At 42.0% G+C, this 20000-nt stretch overlaps 2 protein-coding genes across 2 annotated transcripts in view; both read left to right on the top strand.

Moving 5' to 3' along the window:
- The window catches only part of bud23 (BUD23 rRNA methyltransferase and ribosome maturation factor), a 13218-nt gene extending 4429 nt beyond the window's left edge, over nucleotides 1-8789 (top strand). Inside the window, 4 exon segments of the mRNA XM_048266173.1 lie at nucleotides 231-276; nucleotides 3827-3894; nucleotides 4842-4931; nucleotides 8396-8789. Of these exon segments, the coding sequence (XP_048122130.1) occupies nucleotides 231-276; nucleotides 3827-3894; nucleotides 4842-4931; nucleotides 8396-8450 (259 nt within the window). The 3' untranslated portion in view covers nucleotides 8451-8789.
- A 3526-nt stretch (nucleotides 8790-12315) lies between these two features.
- Nucleotides 12316-20000, top strand: part of stx1a (syntaxin 1A (brain)) — a 26144-nt gene continuing 18459 nt past the window's right edge. The window contains 3 exon segments of the mRNA XM_048266329.1: nucleotides 12316-12492; nucleotides 16362-16436; nucleotides 18032-18172. Coding sequence (XP_048122286.1) covers nucleotides 12463-12492; nucleotides 16362-16436; nucleotides 18032-18172 — 246 coding nt within the window. The 5' untranslated portion in view covers nucleotides 12316-12462.

The raw sequence follows: 20000 nt of genomic DNA on the forward strand, positions 1-20000 counted from the left end.
TGTGTGTGTGTGTTGATGTGCTCACATAGACGTGTGTGTGTGGTGCTCACCCAGACGTGTGTGTGTCTGTCTGTGTGTGTGTGTTGATGTGCTCACACAGGCGTGTGTGTGTGTGTGGTGCTCACGTAGACGTGTGTGTGTGTGTGGTGCTCACATAGACGTGTGTGTGTGTCTGTCTGTGTGTGTGTGTTGATGTGCTCACACAGGCTTGTGTGTGTCTCCATTTGCAGGTTCTTTCTGTGCCTGTTTGCTGGAGTGAGTGGGATGTTGCCCAAGGTCAGTTCTGAGCCGTGACCTTTCACCTCTGTCCTTTAGTCATCACCCCTGTCACATGTGATCATCTTATGAGTAAATATTCTAGTGTAGTAGTAATAATAATATAATAAGCGTTATTTGTATAGCAGTAGTAGTAGTGTGTGTGTGTGTGTGTGTAGTAGTAGTAATAATAATAATAGTTATTTGTATAGCAGGGGGGTATTCCATCAACCTCGCTAAAGGCCAAACCTGGCTTATTTTAGATAAGTCTGCATGAATTTTAGTGAGAATTCCGTTCCATTAATGAGGTTAACGTGAATCCCAGCTTGGTAACCATGGGAATTAATGCCACAGAACTAACCTGCTCCGTAGCAGGGTAACTCAAAAACTAAATTAAGCTGTGTTGCAAAAAAAACGATCAATCGGAAAAAAAAACGAGTCCAAAAAAGATGGTTCCGTCAACCTGTGCTCGTCACCTGTAGCCTACAACTTCAAAAATAGAAGTAGGTCTAGAAATGTTTTTCCGACAGTGCAATTAAGCATGGATTTACATTCACTAGCTCCAAAGAATGTATGAAGATTATCTGATTAAAATGTTTTAACTTCACTTTATGTGGTTCTAGGAATCGTGGTTAACTACTCTCGTCCAATTCGTTCGGTGGTGGTGTAGCGTGCGGCGAGCGGCATAGCAAAGGAATTCCATTTTTCGCGTGTTAAGCAGGTTAAGCTTCCCACTGGTATTAAGGCTACATTGTTTATCACCTTGATGGTGGCATTTTAGTTATAATCTTTGATGAAGGACACATGTCTACTGCTGATAAAGGGTCATGCACATTTGGTAGGCTGTTCAGTGACAGCTTTGCCAGTGGGCTATATTATATCTGATGCAAGCCAAGGATAATTATTTTTCTAGCCTAGGCAGCTAATAATTAAAACTGCTTCATGTGTCGGCGATTGTTCATGAGCGTGAAATCAACTGTGTGCTACACAGATTAAATACTAGGCATAAATTGAATTGAAAGCCATTGCATTTCAGATCATTTTATTTCAAACAGTTTGGGACTTAAAGGAGACAATAGGATATTATGTTGATACTAATTTATTATGACCCCAGCAGCCTGCGGCAGTCATATAGGTTTAGTCAGATTTTTTTTTTTTTTTTTTTTTTTTTTAATTTTTTTCTTTTTTTTTTTTTTCATGTCCAAATTTCCGTCAAAGGATTCCGGGACACTGAAAGACCGGGATACACAAAACTTGGTAGGCATGTAACTCCAAATGGATGGCATGGAACCATCGTTTTTCGTTTTGATCTGTAGCCCCACTGGACTGGACCCCCGAAGGAGGGTAGGGCGAACACAGTTTTCTGTGAATATCTCGAGAACCGTAGGGTTTAGGAGGACCATTTTTTTTTTTTATGTTGATCTCAAGGGGCCATGTCAGCCCATTCCATAACCACTCATTTCATGTATAAGCGCCACCTAGTTAAACACAAAAAAAGTAAAAATGAGGTGTTATAATCACTTGGTATCTGTGACCTAACATAGTCAAAACTGCACGAAATTGGAAGTGTAGGATCATTATGACACCCTCTGAATGCACGCCAAGTTTTGTGGAATTCCGTTCATGGGGGCCACACAATAAATTAATTTATGTTACTATACACCAACTGGCCTGTAGGTGGCGGAGACAGTTTTCTGTGAATATCTCGAGAACCGTGGGGCCTAGGAGGTCCACCTTTTTTTTTTGTATGTTGGTCTTAAGGGGGCATTTCAGCCCATCCCATTACCACTTATTTCATGTATAAACCCACCTAGTTAAAAAATTAAAAAGCAAAAATTAGGTGTTTTCACCACAATATCTCTGGCTGACATGGTCAAAACTGCACGAAATTGAAAGTGTAGGATCATTATGACACCCTCGAATGCATGCCAAGTTTTGTGAACTTTTTAATATCTCGTTCATGGGGGGCCTTACAATAAAATCATTTATGTGTACATTTAGTGACTTACACCAACAAGGATTCCCAGGACACTGAAAAAACCATTTGGGGTTCGGGACCTGAAACTTGGTGGGCATGTAACCCCACATGGATAGCATGGAACCATCGTTTTTCGTTTTGATCTGTAGCCCCCACTGGACTGGACCCCGAAAGGAGGGTAGGGCGAACACAGTTTTTCTGTGAATATCTTGAGAACTGTAGGGCCTAGGATGACCAATTTTTCCGAATGTTTGCCTTCAGGGGTCATGTTAACCCATTCCATATGCACACATGTGCATAAACAGATACACTGCGCACACATACATTCACAGTAATCATCATTATGACACATACTCACACAGTAGACATATGATGCATGCATGCATATGCACAAACAACATACTGCACAAACACACACAAAGCGCACACATACACACACATAAACATAAACATTGTACATAACACAAACACACAATTCAAGAATTTCTCAAAATTATGAACAGGCAAGATGGGGGTGGGGTTGTATAAAATGAATTTTACATGTGAAATCTATGAACTAATTATGTTTTAGTACTTGTTGTCTAGAAGATACCAGTGTGGATAATGCAATTTAGTGCAACAGTTAGAATCATATAGGCCTTTCAGCGTGATTTATTTTTGTGGGAAAAATGTGCTGGACTGGGCGGCGGTCATATTTTGTACCGCTCTGCGGTACATCTAGTTTTATGACCACCTACACATAGACAATAATTTGGAGTGAACTCTTTTAATAAAAGAACGTAGGCTATAGATAGTTTTGAATATATGCCAAAGTTGTTTGAGTTTATACTATTTATTCATTCACTCGTTCTGTTCAAGCATAGACTGTATAGTCTATGTGTTCAAGAGTGAAGCCAATCAAACTTCGCAACTGATTTCAAACCATTAGCATTGTTGTTTTAAATGTATGCTTTCATTATTCTCCAATTTCTGTAGGCAATCTCTTTTTTTTTCTCTCAATGTTAAATTTGATGACTTTCGATGAAAATCCTGTAGCTGGCGCTTGCCTATCGAAAAGAAATCGTCTAGTATTGTCTTAATTTTACAACATTTTTAGATCAATCTATTGTTTTTGGTCTTCTACCTGCGTTACACGAGCAGAGATAAAGCTGAACTAAACCTCGTTTGAATAAATGAGGCCAAGATGCCACTAACTTGAGTTAATGGAACGGCTTCAGCCCCAAGTGAAAGTCTATGCTAGTTCAAGCCAGGCTATTTCTGTTAAGCGCCGCCTTCATTAGCGAGGTTGATGGAATACCCCGCAGCAGCAGCAGCAGTAGTAGTAGTAGTAGTAGTAAATGCTATAGTAATAATAATAGTTATTTGTGTAGCAGCAGTAGTAATAATAATAGTTATTTGTGTAGCAGTAGTAGTTATTTGTGTAGCAGTAGTAGTAATAATAATAATAGTTATTTGTGTAGCAGTAGTGGTAATGCATAATAATAATAGTTATTTGTGTAGTGGTAATGCATAATAATAATAGTTATTTGTGTAGCAACAGCAGTAGTAGTGGTTTGTGGCTCCTGACCTGCTCTGTGTTCTCTGATGTTTCAGGGTCTCGGATCAGAGACGGTGGAGAGAGGAGTGTCCTCTCAGGCTCAGTTTACAGCGCGAGGTGCAACGTCAAGATTATCAACGATGACACAACGATGTGCCGCGTAATGCAATAACCTACGCACAACGACTGCGCACACAATACACACCCACACACCGCGACACACACGCATCGCCGCGACGCACGCATAATACACCCTGCACACCCCACAATAACAATACACACACAATACTACACAGCACAATTGCTATGCACACACTACATGCACACGATGCACGCATCGCGACGCGACACACACACACGCACGGCATTTACGCGACGCGATGCCACACACGCGACGCAGACGCATACACACGCATCCGACGCATACACACACCTGCGATGCACACACGCATGCACACCCAATATTAATCACACACACCCCACACACACACACACCACGACATACACCGCATCGCCGCTATTAATACACACACAGCACACACAGACCTCATCTGTGAGGTCAGGCCCGTGATCATTAAAGGGTTAGTGGTCATCTGTGATCATTAAAGGGTTAGTGGTCACCTGTAAGGTCAGGCCTGTGATCAGTAGAGGGTTAGTGGTCATCTGTGATCATTAAAGGGTTAGTGGTCATCCATGATCAGTAGAGGGCTAGTGGTCATCAGTCATCATTAAAGGGTTAGTGGTCTTCTGTAAGGTCAGGCCCGTGATCATTAAAGGGTTAGTGGTCATCTGTAAGGTCAGGCCCGTGATCAGTAGAGGGTCACCCCTTCCCTCCTGCTGAACGAGCAGTTTGACCGAGAGGAAGAGAGGGCGTCGTCCCCCCGGAACACAGACCGCTCTGGGGGGTTTTCCTTCCTCACACACACACACACCCCCAGTCCGAGGGTGGCAGTTTGAATGAGCACTAAAACACACAAGCCTGTATTTTTTTAACCGCGTCTCCATGAGTGTCGGTGTGTGAGTGTTGTTTGTTCTCTATGGTGACGACGTACTGTGTTGCCACGGTGACAGGTCCCGCTTTAAGAGCATGAGGGGGAGGAGCGTGAAGAAGAGCAAAGACTGGATCGTGGAGAAGAAGGAGAGACGCAGGAGGCAGGGCCGGTGCGTGTGTGTGCGTGTGTGTGTGTGAGTTAGGGCTGGGAATCGCAGAATCAATACGGCCACGATACCTTAAAAAAAAGTTTTTTAAACAATTAACAAATATGTCATATTTCATTACCTTAGAGCAGGGGTCCCCAACCTTTTATGTACCATGGACCGCTTTGATTCCTATTTTTTTTTTTCACGGACTGGCGGGGGGGGGTCGGGGGTTCCATGTTCCATATGTGTTGTGCATGCATTACTTGAAAAGAACAGTGAAGGTAACGATCTCTTGTGAAAAACATGAACTTGAAGTGAAAATTGAACAATATGAACTATGAATATTGAACAACTTGAAGCTACATCTATAAGTGTGAACATGCTTAACAAAATATGGGAACAAAACATGGAACTAAAGCGTGCATTCTGACGAATATAATCAGTGGGGAGCCCTGTGCTTGTTTCCCTGCAACAAGAAGGTTCCATCTGGGGTGATGGAAGACAGTGACACCCTCAGTGTGTTTGAAATGTCAGTCAATTCGCCAATTTGTCTAGTTGCAGTCATTGCGAAAACCCAGCCTACATACATGCGTGGTGGGAAGCGTTTTCCAGCGCTTTTACGGCTATCTTGGGATATTCTGCTTTGGTTTTGATCCAAAACCCGCCAAGAGAGGTTTCCTTATACACACTCTTAAGACCACCGTCATTTGCAATTTAGATCAACTGCTCTTCCTCCTGCACTGACAAGTTAGGACTATTAGGGATGTTAACAAATGGGTTGCGGACCCACTCATTGGTTTGCCGTGGATCTTTGGAGGATGAGAAGTAACGCTCAAACTCATTTGAAAGCGCCAACAAGGTGATCGCGCACCAGCTGCGAGAGAAAGGGCCCTGCCTCAGTCTCCCCAAAACCCCCACTACTGTTTGGAACATATCAAATACACCCGGTCCACTAAATTAAGTCCCCACAAATCAAGCTTGGCTTTAAATGCAGCGACTTTATCTGCCAGTTTAAAGACTGTCGTCATTCTCCCCTGGGTGACGGGTTGAGGTCATTAAGCAACCGAATATGTCACACAGGTAGCGAGTTTTGACACCCAGTCCTCATCACTAAAATATTCAGCTAGCGGTGACTTTTTTTCTTTAAGAAATCTCTGCAGCGGCTCTAAAAAGCTCAAACACTCTGGCCAGTGACCTGCTAAAGATGCTTGTTTTTGTTGCTCATTCTAGCAGTTTAGCTAACCGTATGACACTACCGTTCGTAAGAACTGATCAAGTGGCGTGAGCTGACCTGAGGCTGCGCGCCCGCGCTAAAAGGCAATATGTAAAAGTGTTGAAGCGGGACAGACAGGCGTAAGAAAATAGACCTTGCAAAATGCAAACATCGTGCAATCAAACAACTGCATATAGACCTATGCCATGTAAAAAACGTGACCTTATTAAATTAAATTTAGTTTAGTTTGCATGCATTTTTTTTTTTTAAACTCATATGCGTGGGGCTACGGCCCGGTTAGGAATGTCCTGCGGCCCGGTGGTTGGGGACCGCTGCCTTAGAGCCTCTTAGAAATCAAACAGACATGGCATATTTCAGTGTTTCTAGACATGTCAGTGCTTATGCATGAAGTGACTGATGAGGTAAAAAGACAGATGAGTCCAATTGTACGATTTGGTGGCAACGTATTGATGGCGTATTGATTGTGTATTTGATGATGTATTGATTGCATGGGATAATGTATTGATAACTTATTGATCGCGTATTGGTTATAAAAGGGTCATTCTACGTCAATTCAACCATGGCCCACGCACTTATGTCTCAAAAAATTCTGAATAAATGACCAGGTGTACCTATGTTACCCAGGAGACACACTGTAAAATGACCAGGTGTACCTATGTTACCTAGGAGACACACTGTAAAATGACCAGGTGTACCTATGTCACCTAGGCCAGTGGTTTTCAAAGTGGGGGCCGGGGCCGTGAGGGGGTGCCAGGGGGGCCTCAGCAAGTTGGAGGGAAAAATAAAAGCAACAAATAAATACATTTGAAAAATTTTAAATATACCTATTACTATGAGGGTTGTTATACAATGCCATTATAATAATTTGTCGCATATCTGAACATTATTTTCCATGATAATGACTGGGAATAATAGTAGAGTGATAGCTCTCTTATAGCAGAAAGCCCCAAATGTAATTTTACACACTGTATGCTCCATCGTGAAGTGCTTGTGGCTAAAATAATTATTAGGATTAGATTAATGTATTTTTAAATTTGCTGTAGTATTGTCGATGGGTTTAATAACACATCAAGGGGGTCCTTGGCCAGAACCTAGTGGTATTTGGGGGGCCTTGTCGTGGAAACGTTTGGGAACCCCTGATCTAGGAGACTCACTGTGAAATGGAAAAGGATATCCCCACCTCTGCTCAGGTACTCTCAGGTGATCACGTCAGAGCAAAATTTGCCTTCGGTTATTTACTCTTTACATCAATGCTATACGAAACGCAAAGTGCACCATTGAGATCAATATGTTTTGTATAGCATTGATGTAAAGAGTGCTCTGACAAATGTAAAGAGTGCTCTGACAATGTAAAGAGTGCTCTGACGATGTAAAGAGTGCTCTGGCGATGTAAAGAGTGCTCTGATTTTGCTCTGATGTGATCACCTGAGAGTACCTCAGCAGGGGGGGTTATCCTTTAACATTTCAGTGCTACCTGTGGTTACTCTATACAAAGCATATTAATGTCAATGGTGCATTTTGCCCATGCTCAGCGTGAAAAATGAAAAAAAAGATTTGCATAAGACGAGTCAAATTGGTGTTTTTAAAAAGAAGGGATCATGGAGAATAAAAACTAAAGTAAAGATCTTTGCATTTTCCCTCAAGGTGTTTGGATTCTCTGGAAAAGAGATCCAAAATCATTTTGCAGACATGTGAAGTCTGCTGTTCAGACCCTGAAGAAATGTATTTTCTACTTATCTCAATAAGGAAAATAAATCAAGAGCCTATGTTGAGTACAAATGTCTTCTGAAGGCCTAAACAGAGCCCAGCCAAAAACATTTTGATCAACTTTGAGGGACAGCTATGACCATGAAGGATCATCCAGACCAAACGTGAAGATTTTGCTACATACTATAAATATTTATGTACCAGCATGCAAACGTTGAGCCTCCTACATGGACGTTGTGCTATGGGCTTGTGAACTTTGACAACTTTGACCCCCGCCCCCCCAAATAAAACTGGCTGTATCTTGGAAGGTATTGATCTTACATAAAAGTAGTTTTACAGTGTGTCTCCTGGGTACTGGGTAACATAGGTACACCTGGTCATTTTTTCAGATTTCTTTGATTTGATTGTGCGTGCGTGCGCGTGTGTGTGTGTGTGTGTGTGTGTGTGTGTGAGAGGTTTGATTGTGTGTGCGTGTGTGTGTGTGCGCGTGTGTGTGTGCGTGTGTGCGTACCCCTGTACTGACTGGCCCCTCCTGCCCCTGCAGGGAAGTGCGTGCTGACACCAAGTACACGGGTCGGCACCGGAGACCTCACTTCTGAGATGACCGGAACTGGACCGGTCCTGTCGACGGGGCATGATGGACATGTGGCTCCGCCCCCCACACCCGTGACTCCGCCTCCTGGCCTTTCACCTGTGGCTGGACTCTCTCCAGCTCGTCTCTCCGGCTCGTCCACTCTCTGAGTGCAGCGTCTAGCTGCTGTGCTGCGGGAGCCTGATGGACAGATGGATGGATGATGGAGAGGCGAGGACATCCTCCTAACCCGATGGCTCTGGTCCTCCGACGGCTCTGGTCCTCCGATGGTTCTGGTCTCTTTTAATGTTTGTAAATAGTCTGATGTTGGATGACAAATCTATGACATAAAATTGTTTCCCAACAAGACTGTATCCCTTTCCTGCTTCTTCCTGGGGGGTAATTCCATCAACCTCGCTAAAGGCTAAACCTGCTTATTGCCATAAGTCTCGCTAATTTGAGTCAGTTCCTTTCCATTACATTACATTATATTTGGCTGACACATTTTTAACCAAAGTGACTTACAATATGGTCTACAGTTTTAAGCTTTTTAAAACAATTTCACACCATTATTGTGGCTTACGTGAAGCCCAGCTTGGTAACTGAGAATTTCTGCAACACAACTAGCCTGCTCCGTAGGAGGTTAACTTCCAGGTCATAATCAGTTCATTTTAACTTATTGTAGCGATCTCACCCTCAGACAAGATTCACCTTTGGCCAGGACGGCCATTTATTGGAACAGGCAGACTCACAGAGGTAGTCTCAGCCGCACATGTAACACACAATAAGGGTTTACCACACACATCAACATGAGGATAAACACATGAGGTACAACCAAAGAAACTAACACGCTAACAAATACACAACATGGTGAAGGCAGCTACAACTATTATAACCGACATTACACATTAGAGCATTCACTCGCACTGCATTCTGGGAGACACTCATTCAACGTTAAACATGTACATCCACCGACGCTACAGTATCTTAAGTGTTTTTCCACAAATGGACCACAATTTTAGGCATGTACTTAACAGTATTCAATATATAGTCAATATATTCATCCAAATCCTAGTTTCGTTTGTTTTATGGCCTACTGGGTGGTCGTGGAAGAGATCATTAAAAACATTATTTGTCTTGTAAGCGGAACCAAAGTTTCACAGGCACTGTTGTGGTAGTACAAAGGACCTACAACCTTGTCCTTTCATTGGAGAGTCGCCTCGCGTTCAACGGATTCATTTGCATAAAGATGGGCTTCGCCCAGCTTTTTGACGTGCGACATTATTTCAAATGCAGAGCTGCCTTCCCGGAATGTTTTTTTTTTTTTTTTTTTTTTTTTTTTTATTTACTTATTTCATTGTAGTCAAATACAACACAAAATAGACAGAACAAAAGACATACAATATTACATTAAATACACAACATACAGGGGTACAGCCACAGTCACATTAGGCCAAGGTGGACGGGCAGGTAGGCAGAAAAAAAACACATTAATAACCCTTTAAGGTCACATACGACTCATACAGAATCAGAGTTCTCATGGCCTTAGTATTTTTTTGAGTACCTAATTGAATCAATGTAATGTCTAAACTCAATCATAAAACAGAAAAAATGGTTTAGAACCACTGAATTTGCTCCTATGGATGTGGTATTTAGCATATAGAAATAAAAGATTTATTATGAAGTGTTTACCTTCATATTCAGCTTCAAAGGTCAAACATACCAAAAAAAATATCCTTAAAACAAAATGAAAAATCTGGGATTAATACTGTGTGAATGAACTTTAGGAATTCTGACCAGAATTTCACTGTGTGGGTACAACTCCAAAAAAGATGTGACACGTTTTCATCAGTGCTATTACAAAATGAGCAGCTGGACTCAATATCCTGCTTGTATCTTTTAAGGAAGGATTTTGCTGGATAAAACCTGTGTATTATTAGTTTAAATGAAATCTCTCTCACTTTATTAGTGACAATGTATTTGAAAGGCAAGGACCACACTTTCTTCCAAAGGGATATTCTCTACTATACCATTCCAGTATGGAATAACATAGGGAATAGTAACAATTTCAGTCTGGAATAACGCTCTGATCTTCCCTATTGATACTGTGATTTTCTACTGAGAAGCATAGGCGACCACAGTAGTATCAAGTAAATTGTTTAGATGAGTAAGTGGTTGTGGGGGTGTTATTACCTTTTAACAACATTATAATCCCAGTGGGAATTGCATCAAAAACAATAGCATATCCCTTTACAGTTACTGGAATTTGATAAATTCTTAGGAATTCTGAGTATTTGTATAGTTTACCATTCAAATAAAAAAGTTGACTAACAAGTGTAATGTTATTGTTAAACCAGTTTTCAAAAAAAAAAAAAAGATTTGTTTTTGTAGAGAATATTCTCGTTATTCCAAATGTAACATTTGTGAGGTGAGAAGTTATGCTTATATATGAGAGACCATGCCAAAAGCATTTGCTTGTGAAAGTTAGACAATTTGATAGGGATTTTACTAATCTTATAATTGCACATCAATAAAAACTCCAGGCCACCAATTTTAGAAAAAATATAGTTAGGGATAAAGTTCCATTAGGATGCAGGGTTATTAATAAATTGTCTAAGCCAATTTATTTTGAAAGTGTTATTTAAGGTTGTGAAGTCTAAAAAGTTCAACCCCCCCAATTGATTAGAGTTCATTATAACAGACTTTTTAATATAATGTATTCTGTTTTTCCATATAAAGTTAAACAACATAGAATCAATTTTTTTGGACAAGCTACTATCTACCGCTAAAAAGAGAGCACCATAAGTAAGTCTGGATATACCATCAGCTTTTGAGAGTAAGATTCTACCTCTAAAAGATAAGTCTTTTTGCAACCATGAATTCAGTTTCCTTTGTGTTTTCTGAAAGGTAGGACTAAAGTTTAAAGAGCACCTTGTAGATTGGTCTTTGGTTATGATAATTCCTAGATAAGTGACCTGATCTCTCACAGGGATGTTATGTATAGAGGGCACCAAGCAATCTTTTACGGCCATAAATTCACATTTTTTTAAGTTCAAGTGAAGACCAGAAGCTTTTGAAAATCTTGGACCCCTCCTCGCCTTTTTTTACTTTTTTATTTTTTAATCCCTGGTATCATGTTAAGAAGCATTAAAATGACATTCTTTCATCATTTGTCCACACAGGTTAACACAGAGTGATGAACAGAGTGAGCTCTTTACTTCTAAGAGACTCTGCCTCTCTGGGATGCTCTTTTTCATACCCAATAATTTTGCCAGTTACAGTAATTAGTTGTGAAACATTCCTCCTTTTGTTTTCTTTATCATTACACAACTTTAAAACGTGTTGCTGTTATCAAATTCAAAATGAACATATATTTTTCATGAAATAGTCAAATTTGTCATTTTCAACATTTGATATGTGTCCTTATGGCAACTAATTATGAGTTTACGAGATTTGCAGATTATTACATTCAGTTTTTATTCGCATGTTACACAACATCCCAACTTTTTCTGATTTGGGATGTATTTCACAAATACTTTGGCAGGACTATTACTTATGGGAGACAATGTTAAGTATTTATGGAAAAAACCTGTCTATGGGCTGACCACCCTTCAAAAAAATGTATTGACTTTGGGTGGGCAAGACACAATGTTTGGCTGGGCTTAGGCCACCCTTGCCTCGGCCTAGAGCCCGGCGGTCCTGCTGGAAATAGCGGCTTTGTGTTCCCATGTGCGCCTATTTTATTGCGCATTTCTGAAACGTGCTGAAGTAGGAGCCGGCCTGATGCTTCGGTTATTCACGGGTTAAACGCGCTCGGCCTCGTCACCCACTGACGGTAATCCCACCTCCTTTAAAAAGAGGACAAAAGAGGAAAGGCATCCGGAGGGGTCACGTTTGGAAACGCGCGCTCACGGCATATCCACTCCGCACACACCTGTCTGCATGCTCTTTGAAATGAACTGTTGGCTGCGGTCGGTGGCTTCTCGCGGTGACGATACACACTGGTCACAGAGACGCAGGTGTGGACAGTTTGTCTGATCATGAAGGACCGGACTCATGAACTTAGACATGTAAGTGGCGCGACAAACTTTCAAATTGTTCAACTATAGTGAATTGCAGAAGGCAACCAAACCATCAACAGTCACGTTGTCTCACTTTTTGCCTTGCTTTCGAAATTCTGTTATAAGCCTATTCCTCTTTCCGGATTTGTTTTTGTTTTATAGAGAGCAAAAGTTGTTTTCATTCTGTTCCTCAAGTCCGCTTATAAATAGGCCAGTCGCGCCTCGGCACGAGTTTTCATTACTTTCATTTTGGCCAGTGACAGAAACAATCGGTGAGTCTTTAAGGGGTGTATTTGTTTAACATGAATGATTCACAGGGTATCCTTGTCATTCTAACCGAGGTATGGCGGAAATGGTTGGAGTGTTAGATACGGCTTTTGGCAGATGGTGCGCGTATAGGAGCAGTTGGCTCAGCTGAGCGGGAGCTCTCCTCTCGCGCTGCGCTGCGCTCCATCCGCCGGTCTGCAACTCTAAATGTTTCCATGTAGTCAGAGAACGCCATCCCAGCCTCCGATGTCACATCTACAGGGCAAACTCAACAACCTGTAGAGACTTTTGTGATAAAGTCTCTGCAGAGATGCACCATATTGTGGGGATTATCTGATATAACAGTAGAACAGTATTGTTTGCATTTCCTGTTTAGTATAAGAAAGTTATAAGGAAAACATAAAGGCAACAAGGACAACGATGTGGTGGAGTTATGCTGTCGTCATTTAGGCTACAAGTTCAGATTTGTTATCAGCCTGCCCTGCACTCACTCGCCTACAGTTTGGAGCTGGCCAAACAGTGATGGCCAGTGGTGGAGGAAGTACTGAAACTCAGTACTTAGGTAAAAGTACAAATAGGCTACACAGAGAAATATTTCCTTTAGTAAAAGTAAAAGTACCACAATGACAACCCTACTTAAGTAAAAGTAAAAAGTACCTGCTTTTAAATGTACGTTAAGTATTAAAAGTAAAAGTATTTGCATAATGATGTATTCTCTTAATATATATATTCAAAAGAAAAATCAGTATGGGCTGTGGCATTTTAATTAAGCTAGTTTTAGGTTATACTCGACTAGATAGTTTTAAGCTAATGCAATTGTGCTTATCATCTGTGGCCCAATTTACATTCTGACCTACAATTCTAGAGACTGTAATTCTGGTTATCTACTAGGGTGATCTGCTGAGTAATATCATTCAGCAAAACAGGAGAGCCTGAAGTTTAACGGGGTAGACAAGGAAAACATCGGGTGGATCGTAATGCCAATTCTGCTGATTGAACAGAAAAGATGCTGAGAAAGGTGTCTTTATGATTAAGTTCAGTTTCACTTGCGCAGACGCACATAGACATTGAATGAGCGCTCACATTACTACCCCCAAGTGTAGGCTATGCCTCTTTATTTGATCACACACAATTAATAAAGATTTCTTAATCTGGAAATTGTTACGTTTCGGCCAGCGGTTCTATAATACTGTAACGTCGGCGCACAAGACATTGCGTTCTCCCGCGCAGGGCATCCTGGGATACGAGAGCGAACATTTGGGGGGTTTATGTCTGTATTGCTCCTTAGTTTTGAGTGTAATGTTAGCGTATTTTTCCCTTTTAGTTTTCCCTCGTGTGTGATCCTTTTTGTGTGGGGGGCTGCGTCCTCCCCTGTTAGTGTAGTGTGTGTGTGTCTTCTTGACCTGCCCCGTGTGTATAGTGTTTCTGCATCTTGGTCTTGGTCTGTGTGGTCTCGTTCTCAGCTAATAAACCTTTTGATTGGACAACTGTGTGTGTCGCTATCAAATCGTTACAATACAGTAGTCTACCATTCATTTGTGCCGCAAATGATCAGACGTGTGACAGAAGCATGGGCATAACCTGTAACTCCGCTGATCCGCGGGTAGCAATTTCATCGGAGAGGAGGCCCTAATTCTGCAGATAACAGACAGAAGGCATAGAACACAGTTGCATGTCCAGTAGCCATGGGTCTGGTGAATATAGCCTACCAAATGCAGGTGGCTACAAGCTCACGCTTTGCCTGGTCTAGACTAGAAGCTTATGTTTCAAAGATTTAGAAGCTGGGCACGTAGAGCTCCAGAATCTTTGGTAGCAACCCCGCCCCCTGGTAAAACAAACGTGTTTGGCATAGGGAGGGAAAGTAATCTCATCGCCATCTACTGGTTGCGTTCCTAGAGTTTAGCGGAGGGGATGGGATTTTTTTTTAAAAAATATATCTCGGTGCACAATGGGATCTTAATTTAATGCCTTCCATATGTTAGGCACTGGGGTCACCTCTATTGCTTCAAGTGGTCATACCTTATTTTTAGGATCAGTTGAATTGTTTTAAGTTTTTGTCGTAACATGGTGATAACAAACTACAGTTGCATGTGACGTCACAGGTTTATCGCTTTTAATCTCTAACTGACCAATACAGCAATTTGCTTAATTGGCTTAACATATTTTTGTAATAACGGAAGGTGATGTAAACCGCGTGGTGATAACCTTTATGTCTGGATAACTGGTGTTGTGCTTCTACTCACATGAAGAGCTGGCAGTAAGTGTTAAGTGGCAATGCTAACCAGGCTAATAAACAAACCATGCTACCATGAGTAAGGTCGAAGGGTAAAGTCCGCGTGGCTTTTTTAGTTCGTATATGGTCAAAAAGGACAATTTCGATTTTTTTTTATAAGGCAAAAATATGGTCTGACATTTTCACTGTATAGACACTGAAAAATATTTTTGGTGGATAACATCGCTGATTTGGCTTCACAATATTTTTTTTTTTAAAATAGGTCTATGGGACTTAACATTGGAGCTGCTCTTCGATAGGAACGCAATCACTTGGGGCGCTGGTTTTCACTTTCCCTCCCTATAGAGAAGAAATCTGATCATAAAATGTATCGTAAAAAGGAACGATGGTGTTGTAGAAATGTAGTGGAGTAAAAGTTCAGATAATTGCTGTAAAATGTAACGAAGTAAAAGTCAAAAGTATGCACTATAAATTCTACTTAAGTAAAGTACAAATACGTGGAAAATGTACTTAAGTACAGTAACGAAGTATTTGTACTTCGTTACATTCCACCACTGGTTATGGCCTATCTAGGCTAACTACTTTACCTTTGTAGAATCGAATTAGTGAATTAATGATTCGTTAAGCTAAGCATAACATGAACCATATGATGCATCTTATTTAAAACGCCACTATGGGCTATATATTTCGTTATATTTCGCTTGACAGAAATGTCAAGATAGCAACATGTCATTACATCTAATTGTCAAAATATTAGTGTCCATAACATGCAATCAAGGTGTCACAAATGAGGCAACAGTCGGTGGATTCATATAAGTGAACAGGAAGGGCAGGCAAAAAAAAAGGGAGTTATGAGAACCGTTTAGACTCTATGGGCTAAGCCCCGAATGTTTTCAACTGCTGGAGACGCCCCTGCATAGTAGGCTAGGCTAGCACAGCACAGTAGCACAGCATTTTCATAAACTGCATTGCAAAGGCATGGGGCCACTTAGGGAGTCTGAATTAGGCTATGAACACCCATGTCTGTGCACACACACACACACACACACACACACACTACCCATCTCACTCTCTCTCACACACACACACTCTCACACACTCCCCATCACACTCTCTCACTCTCACATACATACTCTCATCCACATGAGAATTGAATGTTTTGAAAGGATACTTCTCTTTGGCAAATGTACGCCCCACCCCACGTACAATGCTTTCTCTTTCTGTCTCTTTCACACACACACACACACACTATCTCTTACCTGTGTGTGTTATGAGTTGGTGTTGTTAGTTGATGTGTGTGTGTGTCTGTGTGTCTGTGTGTTGTCTCACTTTGTGTGTGCAGTTTTCTGGTGGTGTGCTGAATGTTTTATTTCTTCAGGGAAAAGACCTTGAAGAGGAGGATGAGGTGGTTGCAGACATGAGGAAGGGATTCATGGATGACTTCTTTGAGCAGGTGATGTGGTGTGTGTGTGTGTGTGTGAGAGAGAGAGAGAGATGACCCAATGAGCCTTAGATAAGAAAGGTATTCCACACATACACTCTCACTCTCTCTCACACTCTCTCTCTCTCTCTCTCTCTCACACACACACCAACAGCAGTGGCAGCTAACACCTGATGTGTCATGCATCACATCTCAACACACACACACACACAGACACACACACACACACACACAAAAGCTGTCTAGCGCAGGGTGTACTTCACACACACACACACACAGGGCCGGCTCTAGCCATTTGGTTGCCCTAGGCAAGATTGAGCCTTGAGAACGAGCTTTGCCTCAATTAATTGATATTGTCATAACAAATAACATACTGAATAACTTATGTAAATGGAATATTTTTCACCCTTTCATTTTTTACTATACATTGCAGTTAAAAAATATGTGATGCATTTACAAATTTTTTTTTGTGAAAAGTTGGAGTATTGTTGCAATGAACAAGCCTAATTAAGTGTCATAACAAAGGGTCTGAATCCATGTTAAGAATATTTCAGTCTTTCATTTTCATAACAAAATCTGATTTTTTTAATGCTGGAGTCTTGTATGAAGATTAATGAGAAAAAAAGTTAATTGAATCCATGTTAAGATGAGTCTGAAACATAACAAAATGATTTTAAGATGAGTCTGAAACATAACAAAATGATTTTAAGATGAGTCTGAAACATAACAAAATGATTTTAAGATGAGTCTGAAACATAATAACAAAATGTGGAAAATATGATAACATATGATACATTTTTAGTATAAATATGATACATATGAGTATAAATATGATTTATTTTAGTTTAAATATGATGCATATGAGTATAGATCTTCCAATACTAATCTTTTAATTGTGCTAAATGCTAATCTTTTAATTGTGCCCAAAGTGCTAAAGCCTAAGCCTCTCCCCTTCTCCCTCTCCCTCTCTTCCTCTCCCCTTCTCCCTCTCCCTCTCTTCCTCTCCCCTTCTCCCTCTCCTCTCTTCCTCTCCTTCTCCCTCTCCCCTTCTCCCTCTCCCTCTCTTCCTCTCCCCTTCTCCCTCTCCCTCTCTCCCTCTCCCCTTCTCCCTCTCCCTCTCTTCCTCTCCCCTCTCCCTCTCCTCCCTCTCCTTCTCCTCCTCCTCCTCTTCCTCTCCTTCTCCTTCCTCTCCCCTCTCCCTCTCCCTCTCTCCTCTCCTCTCTCCTCCCTCTCCTTTGCTCTCTCTCCTCTCCCTCTCTCCTTCTCCCTCCTCTCTTCCTCTCTCTCTCTCCCCTCCCTTCTCCTCTCCCTCTCTTCCCTCTCCTCTCTCCCTCCTCCCCTTCTCCCCTCTCCCTCTCTTCCTCTCCCTTCTCCCTCTCCCCTTCTCCCTCTCCCTCTCTTCCTCTCCCCTTCTCCCTCTCCCTCTCTTCCTCTCCCTCTCTTCCCTCTCCCCCTCTCCCTCTCCCTCTCTTCCTCTCCCTCTCTTCTTCTCCCTCTCTCCCTCTCCCTCTCTTCCTCACTCTTCTTCCGTCTCTCTTCCTCTCTCTCTCTCTCCCCCTCTATCCCTCTCTTCCTCTCTCTCTCTCCCCCTCTATCCCTCTCTCCAGGTGGAGCAGATCCGAGGCTTCATCAGCTCTCTGTCTGAGAAGGTGGAGGAGGTGAAGAGGAACCACAGTGCTATCCTCACCACAGCCCACCCTGATGAGAGTAAGACCCAACTAATCAATCACTGATCAACCCTGATGAGAGTAAGACCCAACTAATCAGTCACTGATCAACCCTGATGAGAGTAAGACCCAACTAATCAGTCACTGATCAACCCTGATGAGAGTAAGACCCAAATAATCAGTCCTGCTGATCAACCCTGATGAGAGTAAGACCCAACTAATCAATCACTGATCAAGCAGATGGGAGTAAGACCCAACTAATCAGTCACTGATCAACCCTGATGAGAGTAAGACCCAACTAATCAGTCACTGATCAACCCTGATGAGAGTAAGACCCAACTAATCAATCACTGATCAACCCAGATGGGAGTAAGACCAAACTAATCTACCACAAAGCCCAATCCTGATTAGAATAAGATCAAACTAATCAGTCACTGATCAATCCTCGCCACACCCAACCGAGAGTAAGCCAAAACTTGGATCACAGAGTACAACCCTGACGAGAGTAAGACCAAACTTGTTGATTGTCACCACACCCAACCCAGACAAGAGTCAAAGTCAAAGTCAAAGTCAGCTTTATTGTCAATTTCTTCACATGTTCCAGACATACAAAGAGATCGAAATTACGTTTCTCACTAGACCAAACTTAGTGATACTACGCGCCAATCCTGACGCCAAAGGGAGACCAGACTAATCAATCTTCATCCCACCCAACCTAGACGAGTAAGACCAAGCTAATCAATCCTAACTGCACCCAACTCTGGCCGAGAGTAACGGTGCGATCCACTAATTTTGCATGACACTTCATTTTGTTGTGTCGATAGATGTGGGCGGCCAGTCTCCCACGCCTCAGCCTCCGTGTGGGCGCTTTGTTTAAAATGTCAGTTACCAGCTCATACTCAGTTTTAACGTATCTTAAGTGTTTTTCCACAAATGGACCACAATTTTACACATTAATAGCCTAAACAAATATGCAAGCCATTTGGAATCTTGGTTTTATTTAAATCCACTAATGCAACTTCAAATCCCTCACTAGAAAACACCAACAGTCAATATATATTCATCCAAATCCTAGTTTAGTTTGTTTTATGGACTACTAGGTGGTCGTGGAAGAGATTGTTAAAACATTATTTGTCTTGTAAGCGGAACCAAAGTTTCACAGTCACTGTTGTGGTAGAACAAAGGACCTACAACCTCGTCCTTTCATTGGATAGCGCCTGGCGTTCATGATTCATTTGCATAAAGATGAAACCGGCCAGCTTTTGACAATGACGATGGCATTTCAAATGCAGAGCTGCCTTCCTGAGTGTGTGTGTCTGTGTGTGAGTAAGAGAGTCTGTGTGTGTGTGTGTGTGAGTGAGAGGTGTGTGTCTGTGTGTGTGAGTGAGAATGTGTGTGTCTGTGTGGTGAGAGTGTGTGTGTGTGTGAGTGAGAGTGTGTGTCTGTGTGAGTGAGAAAGTGTGTGTGTCTGTGTGTGTGAGTAGAGAGTGTGTGTGTCTGTGTGAGTGAGAGAGTGTGTGTGTGTGTGAGTGAGAAGTGTGTGTCTGTGTGTGTGTGTGTGTGTGTGTGAGAGAGGTGTGTGTGTGTGTGTGTGTGCTGAGAGTGTGTGTGTGTGTGTGTGTGTGCTGAGAGTGTGTGTGTGTGTGTGTGTGTGTGTGAGTGAGAGTGTGTGTGTCTGTGTGTGTGAGTAGAGAGTGTGTGTGTCTGTGTGTGAGTGAGAGTGTGTGTGTGTGTGTGAGTGAGTGAGAGAGTCTGTGTGTGTGAGTGAGAGAGTGTGTGTGTGTGTGTGTGTGTCTGTGTGTGTGAGTGTGTGTGTCTGTGTGTGTGAGTGAGAGTGTGTGTGTGTGTGTGTGTGTCACACAACCTACAATGTTGGGTTCAGTGGCCTCTTTGTCTACCCCAGCACATA

This window comes from Alosa alosa, chromosome 16 (genome assembly GCF_017589495.1).
Source record: "Alosa alosa isolate M-15738 ecotype Scorff River chromosome 16, AALO_Geno_1.1, whole genome shotgun sequence".
Taxonomy (NCBI): domain Eukaryota; kingdom Metazoa; phylum Chordata; class Actinopteri; order Clupeiformes; family Clupeidae; genus Alosa; species Alosa alosa.